The 15,831-nt window shown below is 42.3% G+C and overlaps 1 protein-coding gene across 1 annotated transcript in view; it reads left to right on the top strand.

Annotated features, from left to right (window-relative positions):
• The window catches only part of GRID1 (glutamate ionotropic receptor delta type subunit 1), a 760,849-nt gene extending 760,083 nt beyond the window's left edge, over positions 1 to 766 (top strand). Inside the window, exon 16 of the mRNA XM_081074063.1 lies at positions 90 to 766. Within this exon, the coding sequence (XP_080930189.1) occupies positions 90 to 518 (429 nt within the window). The 3' untranslated portion in view covers positions 519 to 766. The remainder of the gene's footprint in view (positions 1 to 89) is intronic.
• Positions 767 to 15,831: the final 15,065 nt, after the last annotated feature.

The following is a 15,831-nucleotide window of genomic DNA, read 5'->3' as shown; positions in this document are numbered from 1 at the left end:
CAGGCTGAACAACCTGGGGTCTCAGTTGTAGAAAGCCAGCCTCGGCTCATGGTAAGGCTGGGCCTGACCTTCCTGTGCTTTGCCTCCAGGACAAAGAAGTGAACTTGGAGCAGGTCCATCGGCGCATGAACAGTCTAATGGATGAAGACATTGCTCACAAGCAGATTTCGCCAGCGTCCATAGAGCTCTCGGCACTGGAGATGGGGGGCCTGGCTCCCAGCCAGGCCTTGGAGCCGACGAGGGAGTACCAGAACACCCAGCTCTCGGTCAGCACCTTCCTGCCGGAGCAAAGCAGCCACGGCACCAGCCGGACACTCTCGGCAGGACCCAGCAGCAACCTGCCGCTGCCACTGAGCAGCTCAGCCACCATGCCCTCCATGCAGTGCAAACACAGGTCGCCCAACGGGGGGCTTTTCCGCCAGAGCCCCGTGAAGACCCCCATCCCCATGTCCTTCCAGCCCGTGCCTGGAGGCGTCCTTCCAGAGGCCTTGGACACCTCCCACGGCACCTCCATCTGACCACACGCCTGCCCTCCTGCCCACCCATCCACCCACCCGACCAGCAGAGCTTTTTAATACAAGGAAACAACACAAACCACACACACACACACACACACAAACACACACACACATACATGCACACATACAAAGACTTTCACTTTTCTTGTACATATGTGTAAATAATGACAGAATGGAGTGGGGTAAAAGTGTATTTTGAATATTCCCAATTTTCGAAGTCAGTAAAAAAACAAAACACAAAAACTGTATGAATGACTTTGTAAATTTTGTTCTATATGAATAAAAAGGCAAATTACTTGTGATCATTCTGAAGTGCCAAAGAAGCCCCCTGTTCCTGAGCCTTTCTGAGGGCAGGAGGGACAATCAGATAGGGAGCCCCTTCCTGCTGGGGAGAAGGAGGATGAAGAGCAGGTCGCTTTAGAGGAGCCCCAAATGCTGCTTGCTGCCGTGTCCCACGGTTTCCTCCCACTTTCTCCTGCTCCTGGCCTCTTGTTCCTCCTTAGTCCATTCTGGTAGATGAAGAGTAAGCCTTGAGCCAGCGTTGGCCTGGCCCACTGGGTCACTGTGCTGTAGGGTGATCAACTTCCTGTCAGCCAGGGACCGAGGAGGCTCTGGGCCATGGGGCCATCCTGGGAGTCACCCCACTGTGTGTCAGGCGATGTGGGCCTGAGAGGAGGGCCACACCGAGGTGATTGTCTCTGAGGGCTTTGAAGCCGACATGCTCTACTGTTGGCCTTCTTTTTTACTTTATTTTCCTAACTGGAAAAATCAACAAGTGATAGAATATGAGAAAAGGGGGCAATCCCATCATTGCCTTGGAGAGGGCAGGGCAGAGGTGGACTTGGCCTAGTGAGAAGTCCGTGGTACAGAGAGATGCAAGGTATGGTGAGTGGACCAGGTAAGGTGGTGGGAGGAGAGGTCAGGTAGAGGGAGACTAGTCTCGTGGGTTTGGGACCAGTGGTCCCAGGTGAGAGAGGAAAGTGTGGTCACAGATGCAGGGAGTAGAAGCATTGTGGTTTCAGGTAAAAGGATGCTGTTGGAGGTGTGGAGGGAGGGCCCAGGTGAGCAGAATTCTGCTCTAGGTGATTGGGAGTGTTGGGGCTAGATCAACCAGACCATGTGCATTCAGGTATGAAGGAGCCTTGGCTCTTGGAGAGGGAATAGCATAACTTTGTGTGATGTGAAGACAAGTATCTCCCATCTGCAGGGGAAGTAGTCCCCCAAATAAAAGGATGTCTCTGGGTCTTAAACCCTGAGGAAAGTCTGCCAGATAGGGCCAGGACCTAGCACAGTTCCTCACTCCCTGCTGTGCCACTCCTTGTTGAGCTCCAGAAGCCGTCCAGCAGTGATGAGCCCTGAGCAGGGGCCATCGTGGCTGTAAGCATCTTTTCGTCTCAGATTCCTAGGCCTGTCCCTGATTTGGGAACCTGCTGGGAAACTCTGCTCTTTAAGTTTAGACAACCTGATAGCCCTCCTCCCTCATTGCCCTTTCTTTGGCAATTAAACTATAGAACCAGAGAAAGAACCACTAGGAGCAGAGTCATTTGTGAGCTGTAACACGCCAGCTCTACTCATTCTGAAAACCAAGGTGATTCTGCTCTCTTAACCAGCCACGAGTGTGGACACAGCCCAGAGCTGGCACTGAGAAGGGTGGGGTTCCCTCCCCCACCCGTAAGCAGGGAGATGAGAGCCCTGGTCTGTGGTCATGGAGAAATACAAAGTCCTATTGATTGCCTCTCCTATAGTCTTGTAGAGTTACTCCAGAGATGTGTTTATGAGGGTGATAACTAGCCCAGGATTGATTTCTTTCCTAAAGTCCTGAGCTACGTGATTGAGCAGTAAGGAACGGCTGCATCACAGTCAGCTGAAAGCACCCTGAGGAGGAGAGTGCTTCTAATTGTGTTATTTATCTCTGGATGCTGAGACTGTTCTGATGATAGTGCTACCAGGTGATCCACTGACATTTCTCCAATCAGCGCGTGTAGAGCCAGGAGCTGGGTGCATGCTCACGGCGGTGCCTGCCGAGCTGGGCCACAGTTGTTACCTGGAGGAAGATCAGGCTTCATTTTCTTTCCATCAGCACTTTGGGGGCCCTGCCCTAGATGGTCAATTTTTCATATATATCTCTCTATTTTTTTAATCAATTGTGGTCTCACTGCCTTATCTCACACCCAAGTCTGTTTTTCCTGCAAGACGACCTGTCTTCTGGGGTATACCATGGATGTTTTCTTGGACAGCTTTGTTTAGAATGGGTGTCAGGGAGAGGAAAGTGATGGAACCATGTGTGATGAGAAAGAGAGAGAGAGAGCGAGAGAGAGAGAGAGAGAGAGAGAGAGAGAGAGAGAGAGAGAGAGAGCATATCTTTGAGAGAAAAGTATCCTGCTTATAAAAATCCCTTAACACCTCGTGGTGTTATTCTTCACAATGTTCATGTTATTTTTTAAATTCCCTACCCTTGGCATGAAGGCAAATGATTGGAATTCAAGTAAGTTCTCTAGAAAAAAAGAAAAAAAAAAACAATTCTTCCCAACTCAGATTTCTGTGTCAGCTCCGAATGTATCGTTTTTTCATGCTTTGCTCTTTGGATTTATAACTGTTTAGACTATTCCATACATTTTAGGTATATTTTGTGCCTTCAGACACTGCAAATAATAATCAGCATTTGGATTAAAGTTGTTTAATAATGAAACTTGACTTTGCTCCCTACCCTCTTCTTCTCTGGGGTAAAGAAATGCTACCTGGCATGCTCTGGCCAGGAGCTGGATTCTGTCCCTTGGTGAGGACAGTCTCAAGTGAAACTTTGCTGACCAAGTGGGTCTCAGATATGCCTGGGGGTGGAAGCATGCCCTTTTACCCTTGTACATCAAGGTCCCCCACTTTGACCAGGAGGCAATGTGAGGGACAGGCTGAGAAGCAATTCTAATTTTTGGTTAACCTAACAGTTTCCTTGAAACTGTGAGTTCTTGGAAAACTCCTAGGAGAGAATTTGGCCATGCTGCACAGAGAAGTGTTCTCATGACCTAGTGGATGAGCATCTTTTAAACGGCAGCTGACTTTGTTTCTCCTCTCATCTCTACACTCACTCAGACCTCAGCTAAGTCGCTTTCTAAGTAGCTGTGCTCAGGCCTTAGCCTTCAGGGGCTATCGTTGTTAAAGGACCCACAGTGTGGGTCCTCAGTATTTGGCCCTCAGAGGGTCTGTGGGTACCATTCTCCAAAGAACATCCCAGTCATCTCTATAGCTCCAGGATCAACAGCCTGGGTCCTGGACCCCCATGCTTATTTGCTCCCAGCTCCTCCCTTTGTGTCACAAGGTTCCCCTCTGACTTCATGGCCTTCATAAGAGAAACACGTCCACTGTCAGCCTTGACCCAGATAGGGCTGACGTGAGGAGTGTGATCAAGATCTCAACTTCTAGCAACTGGGAGCAGAATGTCATTCTGCCTCTTGTTCCTCATCCCTGCACCAATGAGAGACTTCTCCAAAGGATGGGGGTGCAGACACCTGACAGACATCCCAGATTATCTGAACAGACAGATGGATCTGGACAGGACTCCCAAAAGGCTACTTTTTCTTAAGAAAAAGCAGCCCGGTCCCTACATTCTAAATCCTCCCAAATCTTGCCAAAGTGAAACTAATTCTATACCTAATTTTGTCTTTCAAGGACTGAAAGGAGAACAAGGACACATAAAGGAGAGAAAGACCACTGGGCCTAAAGGCTATGGTGGCATGGAGGGAACACTGGTCCCTCTGGCCAGAGCCTTCTCATTTAACAGTCACAGAGATGGGCAGGTCCCATGGACAGCTTGGGTCTCTGTGTGACCTTATGTTTCCAAGACTAAGGGTTTCCATACTCATGGGCCTCTGCCTTTCTTTTGAGTAAATATTCTTGAGGAACTCATCTTTCACTCCCAAAAGTACATGTTCACACATTAGCATCTATACCTTAATAAAAACCTTGTTTTATGCTTCTTGTTTTGGCAACCCAAGATCTGATAAAAGCTCCAAAATTTTTTGAACTGACCTTTCTTTGCTTTGGACACAATAAAAGAGACCATTTCTGTTCATATTGTAACATTTGTTATATCTAAACCACTGTTTTATTTCATGCAAGCAGTTGCTTTTAATAAATGAAATTGTGTTTGATTCTTATTATTCTCACCCTTAATACCAGGAAACTCCAGGTAGATAACAATTTTCTATACCAATAACTTTAAATTTTGTCTCTCCCCTCCTGATGCCCCCACCTCAACCCCCCGCCCCCCGAATGCAGTTAGAGAGATTACTTTTGAAAGAAGTATACCTATTTCAGATAAATAAGGTGAGATAATAGGCACCTTCTATAAAGGAGAGAGGACAAATTGTCAGTGACATCAAACCTCACTTCCATCTTTTATTCTTTCACCTCTGAAGTTGATATTGGGTACTGAGCCCCAAAGAGACGAGAGGTTCTTTTCACAGCAAGAAAAACTCCTGCTGGAGAAATTTGCAATGGCCAATGGCCAGGATCTAGAAGAAGGGATGAGCAACTAAATATGTCTCAGGAAGGTCTCAGTTACTGGCAGATTCAAGCATATAGTTGCCAGGGGCAACCAGGTATCCCAGATTAGAGGAAAACAAAACATTTGCCTACAGGCTGGCATTTACCAACAGACAAAATAAGTATATACAGGCACATGTACACATATACACACACTCGTGCACATTCACTGAGGTCCCTGCACACACACTCGTGATTTCAGGCACACATATTTAGAATTTAAAACACACAGCAATGCACTTGAGTGATGCAAGCAGATGAAGGCCTGTTCATCAGATCTGGAAAACAGGGTCCAGGGGAGGAAAAAGGCCATTTCAGGGCTTCCCCGTCCAGTGCACAGTCTCAATGCAACAATCGGCCAAGTAGCGCTCTGTGGTCAGCTGCCAGAGCAGAGACATCTCCTGCAAAGTGGCCGCTTTCTGGCCCGGCAGCCAGGTGTGCACTGTCAACTGTCCTCATTTACCAAACCGTTGCTCTGAAAACTTCCTGATTTTCAACCAGAATCCTTGAAATACGCAAAGAAGTCTCAAGCATTCTCCAAGGCATCCTAATTGTTTCCAAAAAGAACATACCTTGTCATGACCATTTATTGATCAGGTATGGTGTTCTAGGGACTGCACTATTCCCTTTACATACAAATGCACTCTCGTTCTTAGATCAGCCCTGCAAGGTAGAAATTATTATCCAACATGTACAGACATGGAAAATGAGACTCCAAAAGGCACGGTCCCAAAGCTGGGGAGTGACAGTGCTGGGATTCATGCCTGCTCATCTGTCTGACTTCATAGCCCATGTTCCTGTCTGCGCAGTCTGCTCTCCCTCGGCAGGAACACACCTGCTGCCCAGCAGCGCTGGACCCATGCTGCCTGCCCTGTCCCGAGACACAGTGGCTCCAGTCCCACCAGGTCCCTTGGCTTCCACTTCTGCTGCCTCCTCTCTGGTGGCGTCGGGGCGTGTTGGTGAGTATCTGCTGAAGTGATTGTGGGTAGCCTGGACTAACAGGATCATTCCTAACCGCAGAGTCTGGGCCAGGCGCCTGCTTCCCTGAAGTTGCTCTTAGCCAGGCAGGGTGTCAGGCTCAGAAAACAGGCTGTGTCTCTGAGGGGATCTCTTCCCCACAAAGCTCCCCCTTCTGCAGAAAGCAAACTGTGCATCAGGTCAAGGGGAGCTCCAGGGCCGACTCTTCAGCCTGTGAGGATTCTCCCCCAGAGCAAGAATGCCTTCCTCGAAGTCCCCAGAAAGATCTCCGAAGTGTCCAAGAACCTTCTAAAATTATTCAACATATTGTTAACTTACTGTGCGTGGATGCATTTTCTTTTCCAGGAATGGGGTCCATATCTTCCAATATATTCTTAAAATTCTCTTATAACATTCTAAGCCATTGCTCTTAAGAGTTGGGAGTCAGGCAGGCCCTGTGTCCCACTCTCCCCGTGTTTGGGTGTAACCCCATTTCGGTACTCATCTGAAGGGGATCCAGTTACGAAGAAGTGGTCAGAGGAGGGAGTATGGGGAATGTATTGCAAGTAGGGCTCCTGAGGCTGAACCTACTGGGAAGGCACATGGGAAACGAACGGCTAGATGCGGGGCTGTTGAGTGATGCCCTAATCCTGGTGCCTGCAAATGTGGTGCAGACAGGGCAAAGGAGTGGATATCGAAACGGGCTGTGTCTGGCAGCAATCCTATTTCTGGCCATTACATCTTAAGCACTTTGTATTTTACTTCTTTGAGTCTCTGGTTCCTTCCCATGTTGATCATAATCATACCTAGCTTGTTGATTTTTGAGAGAACGCCATAGCAATCACAACGATAGCCGGAAGTTATGGAGCTTCTGCTGTGTGCCAAAACTTTCCCCATATTATCTCAGTTGTTCTTGTTGTGACCGCGCATGGTGGTTAGTGAGGAAAACGAGGTGTAGATGACGTGCTTCCACTGTGGAGAAGGGTATGAAGTCCGGGCAGTTGGAAGGCAGAGCCCGTGTGTCCATCCATAACACAGTATTACTACTTTACATCACAAGGGCCAATGCAGGGCCCGAGACAATCTGTGTTTGCCTTGTTCCCCTAGGGCTGGCTCCTGGGGTGCCAGTCTCAGGAAGAAGGGTTTAGTGTCCCTTAGACCTCAAACTAGACCGATGCTGAGTGTCAATAGGACAAGTGAACCTGGCTTTTCATTTTCGTTCTGCATTTTCCAGCTGTGTAACCTTGGGTTTGAAGTGCAGAGAATGAATCTATAGAGCCATGGTGATCCATGATTGCTAGAATGAAGTTTTCTCGGTTCATAAGCTCCCCTCTATTGACACCTGAGTCTCTGGTGGGACCTACACAGACTCCAAAGGCTGGGACTGCTCCTGACAAGCAAAAGCATGCTTGTCTTTGCTTCATGGGGGCAAATTGCTTTTTTTCTGTATGAAAGTGAAGCCAAATGTATGGCCTAGTACTCGTATAATGGGTACAAACCAGGCATCAGACAGATCTGGCTTACAGTCTGGCCTTTGCAGCTCACCAGATGTGTATTCTTAGTCTCATTGCTATAATCTCTGAGACTTCTTTCCATCCCCTCACCTGGAGAATGGGTTCTGAGTCCTGAGCTGTTGTGAGGATCAAGGATAAGGCAGGTGCTGTGCCTGCACACTCGCATAAGTGGCAATCCTTGGGGTGATCTGCAGATCTACAGCCTCCCACTTCTTGGGTGGAACTGCTCAGCCTCTAAGCTCAGCCAACATCTCAGCTGTAGCACTCACACCCACAACACTTCCCTCCTGCCTGGGCAGGTGGAAAACAGCCTTTCCATCTACACGCCAGCCATGGGATGCCCGTCACATGCCCCATCTCTGTGCCGGGAGCTGACAGTGCCAGCAGCCCTCGTTTCTGTTCCCGAGACCCACTCAGGCAATAATTCTGATTATTCCCAGAAAGCACATGAAAAGCAGCCTGGCTTACCTGGAGAGGCACGATTTGATTGTGAGCTGTTCAGTCGGTGCCCTCTCAGCACCTGACTTCCAGGAGTGCTTATAATGAAATGCAGATGAAAAGAAGCAGGCTCTGGGGAGTAAGCGTCTCCGAAGCTGGTAGAGGCACTGATGAGTCCACAGGATGTATGAGGAGTGAAGTTCATAGTCATATATTCCATAAATCTCCAGATCTTCAGTGGTTTCCTGCTTCTTGAAGTAGGAGCCAACTTTCTCTTGGTTAAAAGTACATCACTAGCAGAGATCCTGATATTTGGCTAAGTTCCTCATCATCACATGGCACATGTGGTCATGTATGTGTCTTTGTATTTCTTTCTAGAGATTTTGTTGAAGACTCTGAAGAAAACCAAACCAGACTCTTAAGGGTTACAGAACAAAATTAATCAATGCATAAGTTTGGAGTACTTAGTATATATGAGGCATTATAAGTTTTATAAAAGATAGAATTACATCTCAGCATCCAAGCTGTTAGGAAATTAATCATTTTGGATAAGAAAAGAGTCTGGGGTATATTACTTTATGTTTACTAAGTACCTGTTGTGTGCCAGGTGCGGTGGAAAGCATAAAATATTTTTTCATTTGTTCTTCACAGGTCCTATGAGATAGGTATTATTATTATTATTATTTTACCAATAAGGAAATTGAAGCTAAGAAAGTTATGTCACTTGGACAAAGTCTAATATTAAGTGTCAAAGTGGGGATTTCAAGACCAACTTGGTCTGATTTCAAAATATGTGCTCATCCTACTATCCTGCATTGCCTCTCCAGGCTTCTATCATTTGTTAAAAGATGTTGCATATTCATACTGTGATTTATTAAGAAAATCTCTTTCTTAATAATTAAAATTTTTTAATTTTGAACATTAAATTTACATGTAGTAAGTAATACCTTTAGGACTCCTAAGGGCTTGGTAGTGTGTGTGTGTGTGTGTGTGTGTGTGTGTGTGTGTGTGTGTGTGTGTATTGGGTGGGTGGGGACAGGGGGGCTCTGATTACTCCCAGAGGGAAAAAACAATCTCTGGGAATAATCTATTTTAAAATTTAAAATAGCCAGCACTTTATACTTTTGTAGTTATATCTACTTCTTGTATTTTTAATATCTGCCTTCTTCCCACTTCTAGAATTTGCTGTTCTGTTTTCCTATGAGCTTTTCCTAAGGAATTTTAAGCATTGTTAAGAAGAGTAAAATAAAGTTGTATTGATAAGGAACACCTCCAAATAAATCATGAATAAGAGCAAGATACTGAACAGTAAGTATCGTGTATTCCCATTTGGGTCCCAAAAAATTAGAAAAATCTGGGAAGGGAGTTAATAAATACTTCTATGTGGACTAAGCTATTTCTGGAAATACTTTTAAGAATCTGATAAACAGAAGTTACTTCTGAGGAGGGATAGGAAATTTGTTTACTCTGTATATGCTTCTGTACTTTTCTCACTTTTTACAATATTTATGTATAGCAATTAACAAAACAAAAAAAATTAGAGTTTTCAGGTTCTAAGCAAAATGTGATTACCTAAAAAGTTCCAAATCTAAGCTTGAATGCTTTGTTGCTTCTCTTTAGGATGTTTCAAAAGCACTATTTTTCCTGCTTCTCAGCTGTGCTCATATTTGTAAGGTGTTAATATTTACAACAAGATCCTTTACTTTCACCTGACTGACAGTGTAGTTGAAGAGATTATAAATAAACAGCCTTGGTTAAATAAAAGTTATAAATAGCTCCTCTCTCTTACTAAAGTAGAAGTGCCACAGGTCAGTACTTGTGTTATTAGCTACAATGTTTCCAGGAGCATACGTAATTTGGTCAAAAGAGGGATATGGGCTGAGTTTCTCGAGGTAAGGACAATATCAAAAGACAAAGAGAACATGCCAAATGGGTAGAGGGACATGAGTAAAAATAAGTGTAAGAAAGCACTGTTCCTTAGGTCGCTGAAGGATGTTAGTAACAGATGAGATTAGAAAGAGAGTACACAGGCAAACTGTGGAGGCCTGGAAATTTATCTTAAGTTTCTGAACAGAAAAGTTAAATAATGAAAGTTGCTTTTGTCTTAGGAACAGTATGCAAGATGCATCAGAAAAATGAGTGATCTGAGGCAGAACTATTCAGTTAGGGGATTTGTATTGTATTTAAACATTCCTCTACAACATAAGCTCCAAGAGCAGGGACATGTGTTGGTTTTGTGTCTGTCCATATACCACAGGCATCTGAACACGTGACACGATAGCAGACACTAACAGAAAATGGACCTCCCATCACAAAATGTGAGGACCTAAACTTGATGATAATGAGAAACAAAGAAACAAGTTAGAGTTGTTATGTTTTGTTTTTTAAAGGATCTACAAGAATTTAGGCTTAAGTGAGTTTTAGCTTTCTGGGGGGACAAAAAAGAATCGAAGATTAATTTGAAGATTTCCAGTTAGAAAAATGGTGGAGGAAAGATGTCCTAAAACTAATACTTAATTATATGTGTAAGATATAATTTGACATTTTATACATTTATGGTATCTATCTATCTATCTATCTATCTATCTATCTATCTATCTATCTAACAGAATTAAAATAGTTCTATCTAAAAATATATTATCGGAAGCTAATAAATGTCTAAGCACTGAAATTATGCTCTAGCCTCGATTCCTTACATTGTATTCCTGACTTGCATCTCATCCAACAGCGCATAGCTTCATCACTCCCCTGGTCATATCATTTTCCTTATACTTACAGAAATGTTATACAGAGGCAATACACTTGACAAGGCAGTCATCTGTCCACGTCAGATGGGAGCGGGCATCCCTCCAAATGCCTGGCATACCCAATCAGCAAATACAAGTTATCTCAAACAAACTCTACAATCTGCTTTATTTCTGCAACTGAATAATTTTCTTGCTCAGAACTTGCTTAGAACTCAGATCTCTTAATTGGACCATAAGAGTCTCCTAAAACTGCTGCTTACCATATTTCACATTTTTGTGAGTGAAGCCTCCCACCTATCAAAGCTTGAAAGAAAATTCATGTCTGTTTCACCTCTATATTCTTACCATGTTTGGCGGGCTGCCTTGTATTCAGGAGTGTTTAGGAAAATTTGTTGAATGTATGAACACATAATGAATATAAAGGATTGCAGTAAATTTCAGGAGTTCCTAGACCAGGAGGAGAAATTCAGGTCATGATTCCATTGATGTTGCCCTCAGCAGCTGTGGCAGGCATTTAGAAAAAAATAAATGCATACATTTTGAGCGATGAAGAGTATGCGTGCTGAGATAATTTTACAGGTACTCTGTGCCTGTGTTTTAGCTTCAGCCATTACCTTAGGTCTGAAGCTCACAGTAGCTACATTGTCTTTAGTCATCAACCTGTGCTCTGGACAAGCCAAGTTATCTCGGGAGGAAGGAAGGTGCTTCTGGCATTCAGGAGAAGATGACAGAGCAGGCTTCTAGAACAGAAAAGATCCTGCCCAGTAAGAGAAAGAGGGCTCATTGAAACAGGAATTTGAGGAGAGGGCTACTCAGAAAGATACCATGGAAAGCCACAAGGACAGTGGAGAGCCTGTGAAGAGCAGCAACACGCACTTACCACAGTAGGAGAGAAGCAGTTGAAACAGGCTGCCTCCATCCATCTTCAGAATGAGCCATCTATCTGATGGTGACCCCACAAGGGGAGAGAGAGCTGGGGGACACTTACCCTGACTTCACTGGTCCCCCTCCCTTTAATCCCAGCCAATCCCAAAAGCAGAAGGCAGGGAGCTCACTGAGAATGTTCACACTGACCAGTTTCAGAGCAGGGGTACAGAGCAGGGTGGGGAAAGATGGAAAATGGGAGTGGGGATGGGGGAGTGGGAGGAATAAAAGATATTTAATGTAGCCGGATCCAGAGGGGAAAGAAAGGGGATTCACATAGATTACATGCCTATCATGTTCTAGGAGAATTAACTCATTCCTTACCTTGGAAAATTAAGAAATCTCATTTTGACTGAAATTATTATTTCACTGAAAGAATAATTAAGTGGTTTGTTCAAGGTGGTTCAACTAGTCTGTCAGCCTAAATAAAACCTGTGTTTTTTTCAACCCTGGATTGCCTCGCATGTTTAGAAGCTGCAGTTGTGAGACACCTTCAGGCAGAGGGTCACCTCTCCAAAATTGGGATTCAGCCACCAAGCGTTTTGCAAGCTCATCAGTGAAGATAGGTGTTTGTGGAGAAAAACACTTGTCTCCTTTTCACTGTTCAGGCTGAGTGACTGTTTCCTGCAAAACTCTAATTTGGTTGTTGGGAGCCAGTCTTTTGAATGCCAAGAATCCCAAGAATACCAAGGCGGGGAACTACATAGGAGGCAGTGTGTTGGACTCAGAAAGTTGCGCTTTTGAAGTCAGGTTCTGCTATTTTCTAGCTATATGACCATACGTCACTTAACCTCTCTGAGCATCAGTTCCCACATCTATGAAATTGATATAAAGAGGGCAGCAATCCCATCACAAAGGATGAAATAAGGTAATTGGAATAAAACACCTAGTACCAGCCTCAGTGGGTGGCACATAGCAAGTGTTCAATCAATGATGACCATCATTAGTGTAAGAAATATGGTCACAAAAGGCCCAACGACAAGGCCACAGTTTTAAAATATACTTTTTGAAAAAAATTATAAAATACACAGAGAAAGGTAAGCAAATCATAAGTCTACAGCTCGGTTTATTTTAATAAGGTGTGCGCTCTTGTGTAGTCACCAATCAAAATGACAATAGGACATTACTACCTTACCAACTAACACCCCCAGAACTCCAAAGGTAACCAAGACTACGAGTTCTACAACCACTGACTAAATTCATGTATCTTTGAAATATGTATAGACTCGATTATCCTTTATTTTTCTATCCTATCTTTTTTGTTTTCATTATCCTATCTTTTTTGTTTTCATTCAACATTGGCTTTAGAGAATTATTTATGTTTCTTCATGAAGTTCATTTTCATTGCAGTCGAGGATCTAATTATACAAATGTCACAATTTATGCATTCTCCTATTGATAGACTTTGGTTTGTTTTCATTTTACATTAACACAAAGAGTGTCCCTATGAACTTTTTTTGGTACATAATTTGAGTGAATTTATGTATGTCTTTGTGTTAGAATGCTGGGTTGTAGGTATACACACACCTGTTCGACTTTATGTAGATACCTCTAAAATGGTTTTAGAAATAAAGAGTTGTACTGATTTATGCACTTCACCTGTGTTGCTTGAGAGTTGCAATTGTTCCACGTTCTCACTAACACTAGTGCTGCCAGATATCTCAATTTCAGCCAGTCTAGTGGGAATGTAGTATGTAGCTAATTGTGTTTTAATTTGCATATTCCTGATGACTAATGAGATTGAGCCTATTACATATGCTTGTCTGAATTTCTGCTCTTGTGAAGCATCTCTTCCCACACCATGACTTGCCTTCTCACTCTCTCTGGTATCTTTTGATGAAAGGAAACTTTTAATTTAAAAGTACGTTGATAGATCAACTTTTCTCTTATCCTCAATGGTTGACATGTTGTGTCCTGTTTCTCAAAGCTTTACCTAACCCAGGCCAGAAGGTTTTCTCCTAAGTTTTCTTCTGGATGATTTGTCATTGTTGTTTCACCTTTCGATTTGCATCTACAGTCCTCCTGGAATTGATTTTTTAGTAGGATGTGAGATAGACGTTAAAATACAAATACTTGTAGATTCGATTATTTTATTATTCCAACACCATTCATAGGAAAAAGTCCCTTTTTCATCACATCACAGTGTCAGATTTATCATAAGTCAGGTGATCTTGTATGGGTTGGCTTGCTTTCATATTCTGCTCTGCTCCTCCATGTGTCCACTCTGCACTAATACCACAGAGTATTACTGTGGACAAAGAAAAATAAAAAATATGTGATCATTCCATAAAAAAATAGCTAGACTGAAAAAGGTAGTTAAAAATGAAAATTTTTTGCTGTAGTTACTGTAGCTTTGTCATCAGTCTTGATATCTGGTAAAGTACGTTAATCCTTGGCAACCACACAGAAATTTTAGAATCGCCATCCTCTTTCCCACAAAAGTCCTCCTGAGACCATGATTGAAATTGCATTGAATCCATAAATAAATTTGAGGAAAATGGACATCTTTTCATTCCATACTTTCAAGTTTTCTGTGTCCTTATATTTAAGGTGTCACATTTGTAAGCAGATTAAATTTCTGTATAATTATGTATGTGTATGCTAAATTTAGTATAGTCTTTTAAAATCTTTAATTGAAGTAATTAGTTAATTCACACTCAACCTAATTTCTGATGTATTTGGGTTAGAGCTATAATCTTATTATTTTTTTTTCTTTTTGTCCCTCTTGTATGTTATCTCCTTTTTCTTTTCTTGCCTTCTTTGTAGTTAAAATATTGCTTTGTTATTTGATATTCTATCTCTATTAGCTTGATGGTTTTACATTCTTATGTACTCTAAATTATTAAAGAAATTACCCTAAAGATATAAATATATTACCAGGTCCAAGACAAAGTCAGGACCTTAAACCACTTTAAATTCATTTTATGTTTTCCATGTTTCATTATTTTATTCCTACATATATTTTCAAGATGACAAGACATTATCATTGTTATACACAGTCAGGAATCATTTGGGTTTACCAATATATTTATCTTATCTGTGTCTCTTCATTTCTTCCTCTATGTCTGTGTTTTTTTCCCTGAGATTATTTTTCTTCTGACTCAAGAACTCTTAAAAATTTCTTTAGCTATCGGTCTACTGGTGACCAATATCATGCCTTTTTTGGGGGGAGAAGTCTAGAAATACATCTTTATTTTATTTTCCCTTTCAAAGGATCATTTCACTGGGTACAGAATTCTAGGACAGCATGTATTTTCTTTCAACACCTTAAAGATACTACTCCTTTGTCTTCTGGCCTCCAGAGTTTCTACTAAAATCACTTGTCAGTACTATTGCTTTTCTTTGAAGGCATTAAGTCTTTTTCTGACTGCTTTTGGGATTTCTCTTTGTCTTTGGTTTTTCAGCAGGTTTACTGTGATGTTGTTAGGTGTGGTTTGCTTTGAATTTTTCATGCTTGGTTTCTAAGAATTTTTTGAATCTATGAGTTGTAGTCATTTGTCAGTTTTGGTAACATTTCAACCATTGTTTTTTTTTCTTTCCCTTCTGTGCCTCTATGTGTATTTAAACATTTTTTTTAAAGTATAATACATAAGTCTCTTAAGCTCTTTGCTGCATTTCCCATCATTTTTCATTTTTAACTACCTTTTTCAGTCTAGCTATTTTTTTATGGAATGATCACATATTTTTTTATTTTTCTTTGTCCAAATCCTAGATCGCCTATGGGTCTGATTTTATTATTTGTGTTTTTTTAATGGGTTATTTTTTTTATTTGATTTTTCATTCTTTTAAAATTTTTCCACATTTCATATATATTCATCGTCAGTGCAATAATTATTGTTATGTTTAATAAGCTGTATTTTTTAGAGTACTTCTAGATTCACAGCAAAATTGAGTGGAAAGTACAGAGTTTCCATACACCCCTAGTCCCCATATATATACCACCTCCTCCGCTATCAACATTCTGTTACAATGTTGTTCTATCTCTGTCTTTTCTTTTTTATTCCTTCTAAAAATTTTCATCTCTCTGCTTACATTACCCATCTGTTCTTGCATGTTGTCTACTTTACCATTACAGCATATTAATAGTTGTTTAAATTCCTGGTCTGATATTCTGATATCCCTGCCACATCTGAGTCTGATTCTCATGCTTGCTCTATCCATCCATGTGTTGTTGTTTTGTTTGTTGGTTGGTTG

The sequence above is a fragment of the Rhinolophus hipposideros genome (assembly GCF_964194185.1).
Source record: "Rhinolophus hipposideros genome assembly, chromosome: 15".
NCBI classification, from domain to species: domain Eukaryota; kingdom Metazoa; phylum Chordata; class Mammalia; order Chiroptera; family Rhinolophidae; genus Rhinolophus; species Rhinolophus hipposideros.
Note: the sequence above shows the minus strand (reverse complement) of the source record. Positions and strands in the feature narration are given on the sequence as shown.